The 20,421-nt window shown below is 31.2% G+C and overlaps 1 protein-coding gene across 2 annotated transcripts in view; it reads right to left on the reverse strand.

Moving 5' to 3' along the window:
- Window positions 1-20,421, reverse strand: part of LOC145279987 (MFS-type transporter SLC18B1-like) — a 140,806-nt gene that overhangs the window by 42,494 nt on the left and 77,891 nt on the right. For both annotated transcript variants that reach the window (XM_080131584.1, XM_080131585.1), the window contains exon 7: window positions 16,790-16,880. In XM_080131584.1, the coding sequence (XP_079987710.1) occupies window positions 16,790-16,880 (91 nt within the window). The remainder of the gene's footprint in view (window positions 1-16,789; window positions 16,881-20,421) is intronic.

Here is a 20,421-nt window from a genome sequence, read left to right on the forward strand (position 1 = left end):
ATTTGATTTTTTCAATCAAAGTTTTATAATTTAATTATAATTGAATATCCCCCTCCAAAAAAAAAAAGAACGAAAAACAAACTGGCAATTCCCCCCTAAAAAAAAAAAAAAAAAAAAAAATACCAGTGAGTGCATTTCTTCATATCTTGGAAATTACGTGTTCACTGGAATTTTAAAGGATTTTCCGAGGGTGGAAAGAAAGTTCCCCGCGCCCCCAAAAATCGTGGCCACAAAGTGGGTGATCATTTTACGTTAAATTATGATAGAAAAGTTATCCCCCACTTTTTTAGAACTAACATTTCTTCATACCTTGGAAACTACTCGTGTGTATATATATATAATATAAAGCTGAACGTCTGTGTGTGTGTGTGTCTGGTCACGAATAGGCTCCTATATGGTTGGCTATTATAGAAAACTGATCACATAATGATAGAAGATGTATTGAGACACAGGAATGGATATGTTTTATCTGGCATAATGATGATTCATTAAAATTGTGGGGTCTGCATACGTGCCTGGTCCACAAAGTATGGAAATAAATTTTAAAATTAAAAAAAAAAAAAACGTTTACAAGTGTTTTTGATATAGATGTACATAATACTTTGATAAGTATGTTTTAACTTAAATAGAGATGGTATAATAAAATTGTGGGGTCTGCGTTCGCGCCTGGCCTCCATAGAATGGAAATAGGCACAAAATTTAATACTATCTGCGTAAGTATACTTTGATAATTATGTTTCTGTTTGAAGAAATATGGTACAATAAAATTATGGGTTGTTCGTTTGTGCATGACCTCCATAGAATGGAAATATGTCACAAAGTTTAACAAGGTTTTTTAATATAGATCCACAGAATATTGTGATAAGTGTTTCAGTGTGAACAGGTATGGTATAATAAATTATGGGGTTTATCTATTTTATTTTTACTTTCATCATATTTTGCTTTGGTTTCGATACCCCCAAATTCGAAGCTATCTCTTTACAACCCTTCCTTTTCGTAACCTATCATACTTTCATAAATCAGAGTCCATTTTCTGTAGGCTGTTTTTGAACCCAGTCAATGACGAGTACTTTTGCTAGTATATATATATAAAACGGTACTGTCTTCATTGGTAGTGTTCTCATAAGGCTTAAGCTGGGGGAGCCATTACACCTAAGGCATTGCTCATGAGATAAAAACTAATGAAAAGATGTTTATACTGTTGCCATCTAGATTTCACTTAGATTCAATAGCAACGTCTAGTTTCCATTCCAGTTTGGAGCACTTGCTTGTCCAACCACACGGATGAGCTGTAAACAGCAAAACAGTACTATCATGGGAGACATATGAGGTTCGACAACAGTACAAAATCAATTGTTATCGAAACAAACTATAACACTCATAAGAATGGACAATCCCAAGTAGATATCTCACTGTTGATGCAATTCTCTATCCATCTAAAAGCCAGGTATGTCTAAGGATGGAGTACTGTTGCCACATCTGGGCAGGAGCTGCTAGAAAGGACTTGTCCTGCCTTGATAGAGTTCAAAATAGACTTCGTAGCCTCGTAGGAGATGTCCTTTTCTCTTCCCCGCAACCTCTTTCTCACAGAAGAGATGTTGCGAGTTTGTCTCTGCTTTATCGTTATTTTCATGGAAAATGTGTGACTGAGCTTCAATCTATGGTCCCCCCTCGTCAAACTTTCACAAGAAACACTCGTCTAGCTGAAAACACCATCAATAATTCCTTCCACTCTTTATCTGTGCCTTAAATAAGAATTGGGATATATAAAAAGGAAATCTAAGTGAATAAAGAAATATATATATATATATATATATATAATCTAGAAGTGTAAGCCATTTTGAGTTTCAGAATAGTTTCAGATGGTTCGCTGTTACACACAAGTCCTGGGAGGTGACTTGTTTGTAGTAGACAGTTCCACAGAGCAAAATATTCTTACCGTGTCGAAACCCGGGAAAGAACATGTGAAATTGCTCCAGAAAAGGTTTAATATTCATGAAGCAATTCTGGTTTCTGATTGGTTTGTAGCAGAACGTGAATTAATTTGATTCGTCAGTTCTTAGCAGCATCGTTTATAAATAGAATCGTCCGACTGTGTGGGATCATACCCCATTAATATGTCCAAAATATTGCAACAATATATATATATAAACAGTAACCGTGTCCATCTGTTTGTTTGTGCGAGGAAGTATCTATGAAATTACTGTCAATTTTTGATCTACAGATTTGAAACTTAATCTATAAGGGATTTGAACTTGTGGAATAAAATTTGATTTCGTTTCTAGCCAATAAAAGTAGCTGTTAAAGGGTCAAAATTAAAAAAAATTAGAACTTGGCATAAGTTGAATTAAAGTGTTTCTCTACGCATGCACAAATATACATTCATACGTTAATGTCAATCTTTAGAATTTAGATATCCATCTGTTGTTACTTTAGACGGTAACAAATAAGGTTGGAGCACTAAATGTTTTGGTTTCGATTCTAGCTGATGGCAATCAAGACATTTATTTTTAAAACTTTTGAAATTACCACTATATATTGGGTACAATATAATAATCGCTAGAAAATTGGTTCTATGATAATGAATATGAAATGTGCAGGAATAAAAATATCATATTTAAGCATATTTTATGATCGGACCACACCAGAGAGCCACTACTATATATCGGATACAATACAATAAATCCATAAAGAATTGGCTGAAATCCGATAATAATCCAATGAAATTTTTTTCAAAACTACAATTTATGGTCTTTGCAGCAATAATAATCTATATATTAATACGATAGCATGTGTTATTTTCTGTGTCACGCTTACATCCGGGTCGTTTAATTATTATGTACTTCCATTTCTTGTAATAAATTTTACCAAGAATTTTTCATAAGTTTTGGTTTCGATTATAACTAATGGCACTCCAGTAATTTATTTTTATTTGTAAATAATTTTATCAAGAATTCTTCATAAGTTTTGATTATGGCTGAAGGAACTCAAGTTATGTATATATATAAAAGCGAAAATGTATGTATGTACGTTCGCTTTTTGTGTATGTCTACAAAAGGCTTTTTTCGTCGGCTTTCTCGCTCAGCTCGCTTCTTCTTAAAACTTTTTATATCACGTCTAAATGATAATATCTACGACTTAAGAACAGGGGTCGCGTGTGTATTTAATTTGCCCGACTTTCACGCGCTATTTTCTCCAGATATTTCGTTCGGCGTGTGTTTCTTTCGCTTTTCAGTATAAAACAAGCAAAAACTGGCTTGCAGCCATGTCATGTTTCAAGGTCAAACATCACACAACTTAGGTTTCTCGCACCTGTCAATTTCATCTTATAAACGTTAAATTAAGATGCTTTTCATTCCTCTTCTCTCGTGGCCGAGATGGTTAGGTCCCAGGGTTTTTTTCCATTTCGTTTCCACCTCCACGTCAAAGGTTCGGGGTTCAAGCCTATTTTTCTACTAAAACTTCTTTTCTTTTACACCTCCAAACACCCGGCCAACATATTTTTTTTTTTTTTAAAACAGGGTTGTTTTGACCCCCCCCCACAAACACACCTACAAACACCCGGGCCACGCCGGGTAATCCCCGCCAGTATATATATATATTTTTTTTTTTATTTTAAGTTTTTATTTCAGTCTCAATTCAAGCTAATGCACCCAAGTCATATAGATATATTTTTTATTTTTGAAATCACAACTTTATAACATAAAAATCGATAGAACATCAACTTTATAATAACACTAGTGAGGGGTACCCGGCGTTGCCCGGGTGTTTGTAGGTGTGTGTGAAAAAACCCCGAAAATGTGAAAAAAAAAAAAAAACGGTGCCCGTGAAAAAAAAAAAAACGGTGCCCGTGAAAAAAAAAAAAAAAATACGAAGCCTTGAGGACGCGCAGTTAAAAAATAGTAAAGTGTGAAAAAAAAAAAAAAAAAAAAAAAAAAAAACAGGTGCGTGTTTTTGATTGACGTGACGACGATAGGTATTCAGCAGTTAGAATTTTGTGCGGGACAGTTTTTAATGAGGTGAATAAATCGGTTTGTTTGTTTTTAAAAACCCGCTCCCTTGTCTCGAAATGAAAGCTACCGTCTGATATGACGAAGTCGACATTGACCAAACATTACTTAGCTCTCTAGAGACCACTGTAATTAGGCCAGTAATTAGAGTCGAGTTTCGCTTTTTTTATACCGAAAACCGAATGTAACGCGTGCCGATGCGGGGAAATGTGAAATAATTAACGTTTGAAAGTCAATAAAATTAAATAGACAGGCGAGCTCCGTGGTTAACTGTGAGATATTACAATTTATAGATGATATAAAAAGTTTTAAGAAGTTGTGAAGCGAGCGAGCGCTTCCCTGAAAGAAGCCTTTTGTGGACATCGAGGAAAAGCATACATACATACATACATTTTCGCTTTTATATATAGATATACGAAATCTGCAAGAATTAAAATATCAACATTCTAATTCACATTTGTCTTCAATTGAAATGAATGGCTCTCGTCTTCAGGAGGCCTCAAGTTTTGACAAGCTTCTGGGCTTGACCATTACTCCTGATCTTAAATGGAACACGTATATCAAATCTGTTGCCAAGGCCGCTGGAAAAATGGTGGGATCTTTCTATCGATCCAGTAGATATCTCACTGCTGATGCTATTCTCTACCTATATAAGAGCCAGGTACGTCCAAGGATGGAATACTGTTGCCACATCTGGGCAGGAGCTGCTAGAAAGGACTTGTCCTGCCTTGATAGAGTTCAAAATAGACTTCGTAGCCTCGTAGGAGATGTCCTTTTCTCCTCCTTGCAACCTCTATCTCACAGAAGAGATGTTGCGAGTTTGTCTCTGATGTATCGTTATTTTCATGGAAAGTGTTCAACTGAGCTTCAATCTATGGTCCCCCCTCGCCAAACTTTCACAAGAAACACTCGTCTAGCTGTAAACACTATCAATAATTTCCCCCACTCTTTATCTGTGCCTAAACCTAAACGTAGATTCCATGAACAAAGCTTCTTTCTTAGAACTGCACGCCTGTGGAATTGTCTTCCCTTTTCCTGCTTTCCGGCTGACTACAATATGGTTTTGTTCAAGTCTAAAGTAAATAAGTTCTTGATGAGCCGTTCCATATAAGTTATTAAATTTACCAAATTTTCATTACTAATGATTACTATATTGACCAATTTCTACTGTACACTCTTTAACCCTTATCCTTGAGTGGCCTCTGGGCCTTGATAATGTGGTGATGCCTTTGTAAAAAAAAAAAAAAAAAAAGATAAATACTTTTGAAGTTTTAACAAAAGAAGCTACTATAATATCAGAGCGTCTCCATTTACACTGAACATCTACAGAATGCCAACATCAATATATTACATATGAATGAGTCCCCTGTGGAATTTCCACAGATCCTGCTAGTAAATATAAAATCTGCATTAATTAAAATATCATATTTAAGCATATTTCATGACCAGGCGACGTCAGGCAATCTGCTAGTATATGTATATACCAAAGTGAAAAAATGCAAAAGTCGTATCCATTTCTCTCACGGATAGGAATGTTTAAACGTACTATTTAAAATTAAATCAACTTTACACAATAGACGCACTCTCTTTTTTTTTTTTTTTTTTTTATGTATATGTGATATTTGGAAGAATCAGATTAAATATTCAATAGAATTTCATCAGTATATTTATATATTTACTAGCAGGGAGGCGCTCGGCGTTGCCTGTTCATTAAATATGCTTAAATATGCTATTTTTAATTTGTTCAGATTTCGTATATGTAACGTATAACAATTTATTTCAATTTTGACCCCTAAAAAAATATTTTAACCGGCTAAAGACCCATAAAAGAAAAGTGCATAAAAAATATAATCATTTGAGGCTCCTAGTGCTGCTCTGCGACTTTTAATTTTGGAAAAGATAGAGTTTGAAAATGTGGAGACAGACATGTATTAGATTATATCAATACTAGTGCACATATTTTGTGCAATATTTTAGGGTGGACTTAAGATAGTTGAAAAAAAGATGCCCAAAAATGCATATCTATCATACAAGGGGACGTTCCGAAAGTAATGCCTTTTATTTATTTTATTCCGCCTGAATGAATCAGAGGAGATCGCAAATTTCATTTTTATGATGATTGAACTTATGCATTCATGACCTAAAAGTTTACTCTCTCTGTTAGCAGATCTTGACGATGCTAGACTCTAAGCAAGTAACTCCTGTCATGGATATGCATCAGAAGCAGAGATCCGTCATTGAATTCCTGGTAAAAGTTCATTGAGAATGGTGGTGACTATGTAGAAATATAAATTCTGGACACAAACGGTTGCTAGTTTTAATGTACGGCTCCCATCTTTGTAACTCTTCAACTTTTTAAGTTAAAAAAAAAAATAGGAGGCTTTTACTTTTGAACTACCCTTGTATAAAGTTATCTTAAGATTTTAAAAGTTAGATCTAAGTAGCAATTAAACTGACATCAAAATTTGATTCTGAATAGCCAATTTTCATTTCCTTTTCTTTTTATTATACTATATTAACACACTTTGCTAGAATTTAAAAAAATATCTAGTCCTACTTGTGCAACTAATACTATGAAAACAGTTTTCAATTATTATCAAAAAAATTTAAATCAGCAAGCAGGATAACTCATCTTTAAACTGTAGACTATGATAGTAGTTGTCTACCCTAAGTTTAAAAAAATGAGCAAGCAAATAAAAATTCAAACCTAAAATGACTTCAATACATCCACGGAAAAGATAAAAGCATAGTATCTTTTCTGTCCTCAGTCAGTAATCATTCTAGACTGAGGCAATTTTTATGGATATAATGGATAATACAAGTCTAAAAAACAGTCAGATCTAATGACCTCAGAGGCATTAAATCTGGACAGTATAGGGAAATGCGGACAGAACAGGAGACTTTGATGGTATGGCCACATTGACAGAATGGATAATAGTTCTTGGACTGGAAGATGTAGAACAGTTGAGGTAACAGATTTAGTCCAAAAGAAAACATAGAAGAGAGTGGTAAGGATGGATTTGAGAGAAAAAAAGACCGAATAAAAACCTGGCCAGAGAGAGGCTAGTCTCTAAGTCAATTTCTTAAAGCTGTTCAATGGATGAGAGCATCTAAAAGGGACATTTAAATGAGTATGATGATGGATAAAGATTTATTTGTGTAAAAAAAAAAAAAAAGCCGAGCATGCACGGTCCCCCTCCACAAGTGAAAAATTTACTTTCACCATGTACAAAATTTTTTAAAAAATTCAGGGAGTGGTTGTTGCAATATTTTGAAGTCATGATGGGGGTATGGGTCCTCACAGTTGGGAGATTCTATTTATAAAAGGAGGATTTAAACAGAGCTAAACAAGTCCTTCATTATTTAAAAGGAACTAAAGAACACAAGTTAGTATTTAAAAAATCAAAAAATCCCCTAAAATTAGAAGGATTTTCGGATTCAGATTGAGGAAACGATGAAGATCGAAAAAGTATATCTGGATATTGTTTCAGACTATCAGAAAATGGGATAATTATTTCATGGAAACCTAAAAAGCAACAGATTGTATCTATGTGTGAGGCAAAATTTATTGTGCTCACACATACTGCACAAGCACTTTACCTCAAAAATATCCTAAAGACTGTTTAAGAACCAGAATTAACTGAAACCTCTGTAGTAATTGTGATAATCAAGCCAGCATAGTCTTAGCACAGAACACAGTAATTCACCAAAGATCTAAGCATATAGATATTAAATATCACTTCCTCAGAAATGAAGTGAAAAAGAAATTCATTGTAAATTACATATCAGACCAAAATATTGCTGTTAAAGCGTTTTTGCCTCCAAATAACTTTTCACAGGCTCTCTCTCTCTCTCTCTATATATATATATATATATATATATAAACTTATCCTGGGCAAGATGTTAAACTGCATCCATTTTGTTTGTATTAACACTTTAACATACTAATGCATAGCTAATATTTTTACTGAAAAAAAAAAAAAAAAAAAAAAAAAGTTACTTTTTGAAAACATTTTCTTTGTATTTTTTTTTCTTTTACAAATACATTTTTCATGCTTATTTTTTTTTTTTACAAATACATTTTGCATGCTTATTTTTTTTTTTTTACAAATACATTTTGCATGCTTATTTTTTTTTTTTTTACAAATACATTTTGCATGCTTATTTATTTATTTTTTTTTTTACAAATACATTTTGCATGCTTATTTTTTTTTTTACAAATACATTTTGCATGCTCATTTTTTTTTTTACAAATACATTTTGCATGCTTATTTATTTTTTTTTACAAATACATTTTGCATGCTTATTTATTTATTTTTTTTTACAAATACATTTTGCATGCTTATTTATTTATTTTTTTTTACAAATACATTTTGCATGCTTATTTATTTTTACAAATACATTTTGCATGCTTATTTATTTTTTTTTTTTTACAAATACATTTTGCATGCTTATTTTTTTTTTTTTACAAATACATTTTGCATGCTTATTTTTTTTTTACAAATACATTTTGCATGCTTATTTTTTTTTTTTACAAATACATTTTGCATGCTTATTTTTTTTTTTTACAAATACATTTTGCATGCTTATTTTTTTTTTTTACAAATACATTTTGCATGCTTATTTTTTTTTTTTTACAAATACATTTTGCATGCTTATTTTTTTTTTTTTTACAAATACATTTTGCATGCTTATTTATTTATTTTTTTTTTTACAAATACATTTTGCATGCTTATTTTTTTTTTTACAAATACATTTTGCATGCTCATTTTTTTTTTTACAAATACATTTTGCATGCTTATTTATTTTTTTTTACAAATACATTTTGCATGCTTATTTATTTATTTTTTTTTACAAATACATTTTGCATGCTTATTTATTTATTTTTTTTTACAAATACATTTTGCATGCTTATTTATTTTTACAAATACATTTTGCATGCTTATTTATTTTTTTTTTTACAAATACATTTTGCATGCTTATTTTTTTTTTTTTACAAATACATTTTGCATGCTTATTTTTTTTTTACAAATACATTTTGCATGCTTATTTTTTTTTTTTACAAATACATTTTGCATGCTTATTTTTTTTTTTTACAAATACATTTTGCATGCTTATTTTTTTTTTTTACAAATACATTTTGCATGCTTATTTATTTTTTTTACAAATACATTTTGCATGCTTATTTATTTATTTTTTTTTACAAATACATTTTGCATGCTTATTTATTTTTTCTTTAACAAATACATTTTTCATGCTTATTTATTTTTTTTTTTACAAATACATTTTGCATGCTTATTTTTTTTTTACAAATACATTTTGCATGCTTATTTTTTTTTTTTTACAAATACATTTTGCATGCTTATTTATTTTTACAAATACATTTTGCATGCTTATTTTTTTTTACAAATACATTTTGCATGCTTATTTTTTTTTTTTTACAAATACATTTTGCATGCTTATTTATTTATTTATTTTTTTTACAAATACATTTTGCATGCTTACTTTTTTTTACAAATACATTTTGCATGCTTATTTATTTATTTTTACAAATACATTTTGCATGCTTATTTTTTTTTTACAAATACATTTTGCATGCTTATTTATTCATTTTTACAAATACATTTTGCATGCTTATTTATTTTTTTTTACAAATACATTTTGCATGCTTATTTTATTTTTTTTTACAAATACATTTTGCATGCTTATTTATTTTTTTTTTTACAAATACATTTTGCATGCTTATTTATTTTTTTTTTTTACAAATACATTTTGCATGCTTATTTATTTTTACAAATACATTTTGCATGCTTATTTTTTTTTTACAAATACATTTTGCATGCTTATTTATTTATTTTTTTACAAATACATTTTGCATGCTTATTTTTTTTTTTTACAAATACATTTTGCATGCTTATTTATTTTTTCTTTTTACAAATACATTTTGCATGCTTATTTTTTTTTTTACAAATACATTTTGCATGCTTATTTATTTATTTTTACAAATACATTTTGCATGCTTATTTATTTTTTTTTACAAATACATTTTGCATGCTTATTTTATTTTTTTTACAAATACATTTTGCATGCTTATTTATTTATTTTTTTTACAAATACATTTTGCATGCTTATTTTATTTTTTTTTTTTACAAATACATTTTGCATGCTTATTTATTTATTTTTTTTTACAAATACATTTTGCATGCTTATTATTTTTTTCTTTTTACAAATACATTTTGCATGCTTATTTTATTTTTTTACAAATACATTTTGCATGCTTATTTATTTATCTTTTTTTTACAAATACATTTTGCATGCTTATTTTAAGGTGCGCATAAATTACAATTGACTTGTTTTTTTACTTTATGCCTAATAGTGTCTAATTTACCGAAAATTTTCTTTTTGCTTTGACGCAAAAAAAAAAAAAAATAAATAAATGCATAAATTCTTTTTTTTTTTTTACGGATACATGTTACATGTATATTTATATATATATATATATATATATATATATATATATATATATTTAAAACAGTGTTTCATGGTAAACAACTGATGATCTCTTAAATAAATTATTACTGGTACTATAGTGAATTCGAGAGAGCAAGTTGATGCAGTGATTGAATGACTTACTGACTAAATAGTTTTCTAACGAATGATAAAAAATAAAAAAAATTTTTTGTATAGTTTTAAGGGTTAAAAACTTACAATACACACATATACATATGTGCCTTAATACGTTTTTTGAACAAGACTGCATAATCAAAATTAAGAAATGGCTTCCTTTTTCACATGCCTATCCTTTTTAAGGTAAAAATAGAAATACATTTCTTTTATTTCTCTTTTCTACACACATTTTTTGACATTTGAACAAAATTAAAAATGGCTTCTTTTTCATGCTCAAATTTTAAGATCCAAATGACTTGTTTTTTATTGCCCGGGTGTTTGGAGGTATGTGTTGGTGGTGGTGAGGGGGTAGATTAAAACAACCCTGTTTAAAAAAAAAAAAAAAAAAAAAAACGTTGGCCGGTTGTTTGGAGGTGTAAAAGAAAAAAATAGTTTTAGTAGAAAGGTAGGCTTGAACCCCCGAACCTTTGAAAAAAAAAAAAAAAAAAAAAGACATCTCCCACCACTATTCGAACCCAAAACGTTTAGATAATGAACAATGGACCAACGCGCTAACCAACTGATCTAACGCGACATACATGAAATTTAGTCAGTTTTTCAACTATTTAAAGTAAATCAGGTCATGACGTCATCTGACGCATGCATAGAACCGGTTGTCACGAGGACCGTTTTTGTTGACCCCACCCCTGTCGAAAATTGTCGATTTCGGGGTGAAAAAAATGAACATTTTTGGCCAATTTTTCGATATTTTTCGAGCGAAGGATGGGGCTTCAATATGATACCGAGTTTGTGAATTTTCGTCGTGTCTGTCGAAAGTTTTTAGCGGACACATAAACACACATACATACATTTTCGCTTTTATATATATAGATAATTAAATATAAAAATATATATTTTTTAACAGAATTAAAAATGAACCAAAAGGACTTCCCCATTATATAAAAAATGGAGGGGGGAGAGTGTTGCAATATTTTTGACTTATGGTGTATGGTTCCTCACAGTTGGGAGATTTTATTTATAAACACTGCTGCTAGGAACTGACAAATCAAATTAATTCACGTTCTGTTATCAACCAATCAGAAACCAGAATTGCTCCATAAAAATTAAACCTTTTTAGCAACCTTGCATATGTTTTCTTCGTGTCAACATGAGAACAATCTTTTGTTCTTTGGCTTCAAAATTATAAAGTCCGGAACCTGAACAGAATAGCTGTCTCTGAGAACTCGTTATCTCCAGGTCTTGTATAGAATAACTACCCATCGGAAACTCTTCTGAAACTAAACATGCCTTCCAGCTCAAGAGTGGTTATTGAGAAAAGTGTGAACTAATGAACAGACAAAAGATTTGGGGGTAAATTTACGCCTATAATAGTCCCTAGGGAGGCAATCAGAGTTATCCCAGAAAATCCATTAATGCAAAAATTTACTTTCACCATGACTAATGTTTGTGTGAAATTTCCAAAAAATTCAAGGCGCGGTGATTGAGAAAAGTGCGAACAAAAGAACAGACAAACAAACAAACTGTAGTTACTAGGTCCAATCCCTCCTTTGTCAAGGATTGGTTGGTTGTTTTAAGGCATATCAACCCTTTTAATGTTATCTTGAAGAAAAATTTTTTAATAGAATAATATTTGTTGTTTTCAAGTCAGTTTCTATTTAACCCATAGTTAGGACCCTAACAGGTACTACCACTCCGGGTCAGAGTGGACCTGGGAGCAATGGCAATTAAAGAGTGGCTCCACACTCCCCAAAGCCCGCAAGCTGAGGCCTCACCACTGGATATAGTTTAAGGTCATATCCAGGACCCTTTGTCAAGGAACCAAACAAAGAAAAAAAAAAAAAAAAATGGTTTCCATATATATATTTTTGCTATGCTGTTTTTCAAATTTATAAAGTTTTTAGAATTCTGGTATAAAAATAAAAGTTTATAAGCAAATATATATAAAGTGTAGTATCTGTTCTGATGTTAACACTTCATCTGTTTTATTCTGTCAGTGAAAAGGAAATCCTTCTAGACTAACGCAATTTTTATTTTTCCTCTTGTTGGGGAACTGGATTATTTTCCCCCACAATAAAAAACGAACTTGTGTCTAACCCTGTTCTCATATGGGAGAGGGGGGAGACAAGTAAACAGAATCAATGGGATCTCCTGACTTTAGATTAGAACGATGCCATTTCAGAAATTAAAACTTCTCAAAATCTATTAAAATCTTCCAAGAATAAAAATACATTTCCTCAAGATCATTACATAAAGTTTGGTTGAATGGAAAGTTTGATAAAAAAAAATTAAGTTTAATAATAAAGTTTGGTTGAATGGAAAGTTTGATAATAAAAAATTAAGTTTAATAATAAAGTTTGGTTGAATGGAAAGTTTGATAATAAAAAATTAAGTTTAATAATAAAGTTTGGTTGAATGGAAAGTTTGATAATAAAAAACTAAGTTTAATAATAAAGTTTGGTTGAATGGAAAGTTTGATAATAAAAAACTAAGTTTAATAATAAAGTTTGGTTGAATGGAAAGTTTGATAATAAAAAACTAAGTTTAATAATAAAGTTTGGTTGAATGGAAAGTTTGATAATAAAAAACTAAGTTTAATAATAAAGTTTGGTTGAATGGAAAGTTTGATAAAAAAAAATTAAGTTTAATAATAAAGTTTGGTTGAATGGAAAGTTTGATAATAAAAAATTAAGTTTAATAATAAAGTTTGGTTGAATGGAAAGTTTGATAATAAAAAATTAAGTTTAATAATAAAGTTTGGTTGAATGGAAAGCTTGATAATAAAAAACTAAGTTTAATAATAAAGTTTGGTTGAATGGAAAGTTTGATAATAAAAAACTAAGTTTAATAATAAAGTTTGGTTGAATGGAAAGTTTGATAATAAAAAACTAAGTTTAATAATAAAGTTTGGTTGAATGGAAAGTTTGATAAAAAAAAATTAAGTTTAATAATAAAGTTTGGTTGAATGGAAAGTTTGATAATAAAAAATTAAGTTTAATAATAAAGTTTGGTTGAATGGAAAGTTTGATAATAAAAAATTAAGTTTAATAATAAAGTTTGGTTGAATGGAAAGTTTGATAATAAAAAACTAAGTTTAATAATAAAGTTTGGTTGAATGGAAAGTTTGATAATAAAAAACTAAGTTTAATAATTAGATTACATATTCGTGTTCATGACGTAATTGGTAACATGGCTAAGCAGCAATTAAATGCTACAAAGACTTAAAATACATATAATGGACTCTTCCCTCGATTTCACGTACGAGCTCCACACAACCAAGTTTTCCAAAATCCATATGCAGTTTTTTTATAGCGACGAGAGCTTTGTGTAGAATCATCAGCACTTGTTAGAACAACTGCTAACCTCAGTCAGTGCAGAAAGTAGACCTCTGATTTTACACCAGTTTTCCTTCTAAATGCATGTCTTAATGAAGACCAAAGATGCATCTCTCGCAGTTGTTTTCAACATGCCCCAGATACTAACCTGAAAATTTTTACATCCCGGCACAATACACACTGAACGTAGTATTCCCAAATGGTCACCCATCTGATACTGACCCAGCTCATCATTGCTTAATTTTGGTGATCAAACGATAACCAGATGTCAACATGATTGTGTCGTATGATAAAATATGCATATATATTAGTGCCCAGCATTGCCCGGGTGTTTGGAGGTGTGTTTCGAGCAAAAAAAAAGTGGTAGTAGGCAGGCAGGTTCAAACCCGTACTGCGAAGGAAGAAAAAAAATGTAAAGAAAAAATGTGATGTGTTTGCTGCTGCGCCAAACCGGAAGTGACATAGGTTTCAATTAAGGCTAGACAATCTAAACGAGTGGATGACTTAAAAAAAAAAGAAAAAAAAAAAAAAGGAAAAAAAGAAAAGAAAAAAAAGGAAAAAAAGAAAAAAAAGAAAAAAAAGGAAAAAAAGAAAAAAAAGAAAAAAAAGGAAAAAAAGGAAAAAAGGAAAAAAAAGAAAAAAAGAAAAAAAAGGAAAAAAAAAGGAAAAAAGAAAAAAGGAAAAAAGAAAAAGGAAAAAAGAAAAAAAAGGAAAAAAAGAAAAAAAAAAGGAAAGAAAAAAAAAAAAAAAGAAAAAGAAAAAGAAAAAAAAGAAAAAAAAAGAAAAAAAAGAAAAGAAAAAAGAAAAGAAAAAAAAAGCGACCCCTCCCTGTAGAAAAATATGCCCAGTTGAGGGTGAAGGAATTAATGTTTTCAGCCAATTTTTCGATATTTGTCATCCGAAGGGTTGAGCTTCAAAACAATACTGATCTTGTGAAAATCAGTCGCCTCTGTCAAAAGTTTTAGGCAGACATACAAACATACATTTAAACAGACAGGCGAGATTTCTATTATAGACTAGCAGGGGTCTCCAGCGTTGCCCGGATGTTTGTTTGAGGAAGAAAAAAGTGTTGTAGGCAGGCAGGCTGACGTGAAGGCAGAAAAGAAAGCAAAAGAAAAGCTGAGATCTTACCGCTACGCTAAGACGCGACAGGAAGTGAAAAGCGTTCAAATTTATCGATGTTAATCAAAAGTTGACTTGAAGTGAATAAGTTAAGAATCACGCAGTCGCAAAAATGAAGGTTGGCTGCAGGCCAGTTTCTGGCGTATTTTGTTTCCCCATGATGTTGGGGAAAACCAGCTCCCCCCAAAAAGAGGGAGCTCTCCAAATGAATAGCAATTGTTTGATATGAAGGGTTTTCTCAAAGCTAATTGCCTTTCTGGAGACCCTGGTTGGAAAGCCAGGCGGCCTACTTCGCTCTGATTAGTTTCGCTTTTATACGAAAAAGACGAACACGCAAAAGGACGGAATAGAGGAAATTTTATAAAAGTCAATCAAAATAAATGTAGAGACGACGTCCGTTTGCAAATCGTAGATATTATAATCTAGAGAGTATATAAAAAGTTCTAAAAAAAATAGTAATGTGGTTGGGAAACCCCTCCAAAAAAAAAAAAAAAAAAAAAAAAAAAAAAAAAAAGAAGCCTTTCGTGGACATATAAAAACGCGCTTTTGCCTTTTATATATATAGAAGATGGAATGATTCTAATATTTTTACCGATTCCAATGCAATTAGCGATTCTGATTCTTTTCAAATTTCTAACTGTAAAGTTTGTTTTTTGTTTTTTTGGAGGGGGCGGGGGGGGGGTTAGTGTAAAGAGCTTATGTAATGTGTAGATTTATTTTTGCAAATATGAAAATACACTTGTGACAATGATCTATAAATTTTAGTTTGAAATAAATATTTATCTTTTCACCATTAATACAAGCTGTGGAAAATTCTAAACAAAAACAAACAAATAAAAACAATTAAGAGAATTATTTGGCACATCAGAAAATATACACAATTATTTTTTGGATTCTGATACCTGCAAAAAGTTCCAATCTTTTTGATTCCGATTAATCGTCCCAACACTAATATACATATTTTTTATGACAATATTTTATTCTAATTACATAATTATTTTTAATTCATGTAAGATCCAGTGTATCGCTGGAACTGTTTTTTTTTTTTTTTTTTTTACTTCAGTACCAAAAATCAAGTAATTTCTGAAATGACTTTTTCTCCAGTTGATTGCGCTAAGTCCTGTGAAATTCTAGGAGGTCCATCCATCAAGGCTTTGCTTTCTCTCTTTGAGAAAGAAGGTTATTCTATTGCTAATCGCCCGAGGTGCTCCTACCGAGGAATGCCGACTGAGTTGTCCAAGGCATTTTTTTTTGCTGGTCAGTGCTCCTCTTCAAGGGCGCAGACTCGTCAATTCCACTTTGTGACTCTCGTGTCACATTTCTCGCCGTGAAAGAAATAAAGATCAAGTATAATAACTAGTCAAAATAACTTATTGTTGAAATATTTCCTTAAAGCTTTTTTTTTTTTTTTTTTCACCCTCTTCATTGTAATCACACAAAATACATGCTAAAATATTCCTCAGTTTTGGGAGGGAGTTATGCCGACAAAAAAAAAAAAAAAAAAGAAAAATTAATTCTCCTACGGAGTCACAATTTTTAATTAATTCGTCAAGTGAATCATCTCTTACTAATTTCTATTAACCACCTATGTCCATCCCCTCTCACACCGATAACTTGGTTAAAAACAAAAGGTATATAAAAATTTAACATCAATAAATTTTCACATGATGCAACAAGAAAAAAAAAATATAAACTTACCATCCAGGTTAGGCAAAAATTGAAATGAGATAATGCCAAAGAAAACTAAAATTCCTCCAAGAGTCCAAAATGGCAAGGAAAATCCTCCCATCTGTAAAGGAAATACAAAAAAGAAATTCTTCATAATATTTTTCAAAATCTGATGCACATCATATAGCTATATTAGTTACAAATAATTTCAAGTAACAAAGGAATTTTCCACATGTAGGATAGATTAAGTAGAAAATTGGAAAATTTTATTAGAAGTTAAGGATTAGAGTTAAAGCTACATGTTCAGGACAGGTAGACAAGCTGATAAAATCTTTCTCTTTCTAAACTGCAAAGGAAAATGGACATGCTTGAGATGGTGGCCTCCTTTAGGGAGGATTAGGTTGGGTTGAAGAAAACCCCACGGGTATAATGTATGTGTAAGTGTACACTATTAAAAAGGAGAAAAAAAAAAAAAAAATTGGTTCACTAGTGTTCACACAAATAATCTCAATTGATGAAGTTACAAAAAAAAAAAAAAAAAAAAAAAATTTAAACTTGAAAGTTTAAAAAATAAAAAGAAAACAAAAAACATAAATCACATTATTGAAATAGAGTGAAGGCGTATGTCGTGACTCACAGTCTTTCTTTTATTGCCCCTCGTCTTTCCTTTTCTTTGAAGGGGACAACTTGTGACCCTTTACCGCTAACACTGGGACTTGACTTTTTCACTTTCCATGGGTTGACGGCCGCAAGGGTTTAGCTTCTACCGCCTCCACCTTCCCCTCCTCGACGTCGGACCTTTGCTGCAAGTTTTTCCTTTATTTCGTTTCTACATTCGGATTTTGATTAATTTCTTACTTTCTATTTTGTTAATATTCAATTTCAACGTATTTTTAAGCATTTTCTGCTTCCCCTTCTACACCAAGCCTCACACTAATTCTGTTTTATTCTTTCTTTCTGTTTTCAGTTTTTACCTTCTTCATTTTCAATAAACCTGTTGATTAACGACAAACTGTCTTCAGCGTTTTGATTTTGGAGAAGTGTTTATACTTTCTGTCGTAAGACTTAAACCACTTAAGACAATGGAGCACATGGTCTTTACGGAACGGAACAGCATATAAAGGATAATCAAGGATTAAGAAAATTCTATCAAACACAAATCTTTCACATATTTTATTAAATTAAGCACTTTTTAATCAAACTTAGTTGGATTGATACAATCATGGGTTTTTCTCATCTAGGTTGGCGACTTATTTTGTTGATTATTTCCAGGTGCTCACTGTTGCTTAATATTTGAATGTTTTTTTTTTTAATGTGAAGGAATTTTATCAAAGTCATTCCAAAAGTAAAACCTCCTATTATTTGACATGAAAAGTTGAAGAGCTACGAAGACTGGAGTAGTACCATTAAAAACGAGTAACCTTTAGTGCTCCAGAATTTATTCTTTCACATAGTCATTATTATTCTCAATTCCGTTTGCCACTTTATGTTAATTGGTTTGACAGTCGCCAGTCAGCAGCAAGCCAGGAGAGTTTGTGCAGGGGGGTCCTAACGTTATAAATGTCCAATGTCTCAAAGTGCACTAGAACCAGGTGGATCAGCATGGTGAAGAGAGTGTGATGTTGAAAAAACCAATACTCTCTAGTGGTGCATGCAGAGACATCAAGGCCAAAAGCAACTTAAAGTGTTAATACAATCAGTAGATTATCAGTTGAATGATGATGAATATTGTAAGACTTAAAATAATGAATGAAATGACAAAAATTTAATTACTTATGACAAGCATTTTATATGAAAACCATTGTAGCTTGCAGGGAAGTAGCCTCATGACAACATGTTCCATAGATCTCGTAGACTAGTTACTCTACCAAGGCTTTAAAGTCTAGTGTGTCCTAATGTTTATAAACACAGAGACTGATTCTTGCAAACACCAAGGTTGTCCTCCATAAATTATACTGCATAATCTGTTGCACCTATGAACTACATGCATCAAAAACACGCCAAACCAAACACACTTCCTAACCCTAAAGCAAACATTTCTGGAATGAGATTTCTTTAGAGTTTCAGTCGATATCTTGAAATAATCAAAACTAGTGGGACCTGTGGAAATTCCACAGCGAACTCTTTCATCTTCTATATAAGAATTTGATTGCAGAAATTTCCCTTTGGACCAAATTACGATAGGTTTGCAATAACAGATGCCACATATGAATTTATTTTGTCAAAACTTTTAACTACCATCTTATGTAACTTATGAAAGCCATTACAGACACATTTATTAGTTATAAATCTAATCATGATGGCCAAAACCTAAAGACAAAGTAGTTCATATTTTCCCCTCTAACTGAAAAATCCTCCCACTCTTCTAAACAGGACTGGGTACTTCTTTAACCATTATTACTATATTGACATGACACCGTAATTAACTGGATTGCACACTCATACACTTACAACTAACAGTACACTTTGCTATTTAAAAATACTGATTTCTCCCCCATAACAGTCCGTCGATTGTTATTGGCTGCAACGATAACATTCTATTATTCTGAACTATACACAAACATACAAAAAATGAACACCGCAGCCCTAATTCACTATGGCAGTTTAATTGCCACACATTGTTATACATCATTTATTCCATTTAAACTTACAAACGCCATCACACATTGCTATAAATCATTTAATCACTTTAAAGTTACAATATTTATAAATGTACACTAACATGGTTTTTCTTTTTCCTGTTTTTAAAAACACAGCGAATTCAACAAGGGTTGCCAAAAATCGTTTCTTCACTAACCACGCATGCGCGTCCCGCATTCTTTCTTGGTTTTGTTTAAATAGTAAATAAACACAACTTTATTTCGATTTCGTCACTGTAGACCAGTGGATAAAGGAGCCAAGTTGAAATATAGGGGTTTCAGGTTAGCGCCAATGTAACATAGTCTTTTTTTTTTTGTTTTTTGTGGAGAAATTTTTAACATTGAAAATGTGTTTATCCTATTTATACCTCTATTTTTATTTTGGGTCACCATTACACACCAAGGCAACGCCGAGTGCCCCAGTTTTTTTTTATGGCTGGAGATTAATCAATACTCTCTCCACCCGTTCTTGACATTTCGAAAAGTAGTTGGGGGTGTCTATTCCGAAAGCCGTTCATAACATGAGGAGGTTAGGGGTTGGGCAGCAACAACAACTGTACTTTAACTTTTTTGAAGGGGAGGGGCACACTTCCACCGAGCAATGTCAGTTAGCGGGTACTACGAGTATGTAATATATTGATGCTGGCATTCTGTGTATGGTCAATGTAAATGGAGACACCCTGATATTATTGTAGCTCTTTTGTTAAAACTGCAAAAGTATTTATCTAAGCTAGCAGAGACGCTTGACGTAGCCTAGTCATAAAACATACTTAAATATGATATTTTAATTCATGCAGATTTCGTATATATATTATTACAGTCATTTTTCTATTGATTCTTATATATTATAAAGTTGTGATTTTAAAAATAAAAAAATATATCAATATGACTTGGGTGCATCAGTTTTAATCGAAACCAAAACTTATTAACTTGAGTTTCTTCAGCTATAATCAAAACCAAAACTTATGAAGAATTCTTGGTAAAATTAGCTATAATCAAAACTGAAACCGAAACCAAAACTTA

The sequence above is a fragment of the Euprymna scolopes genome, chromosome 7, assembly GCF_053919585.1.
Source record: "Euprymna scolopes isolate OS-2025 chromosome 7, ASM5391958v1, whole genome shotgun sequence".
Taxonomy (NCBI): domain Eukaryota; kingdom Metazoa; phylum Mollusca; class Cephalopoda; order Sepiida; family Sepiolidae; genus Euprymna; species Euprymna scolopes.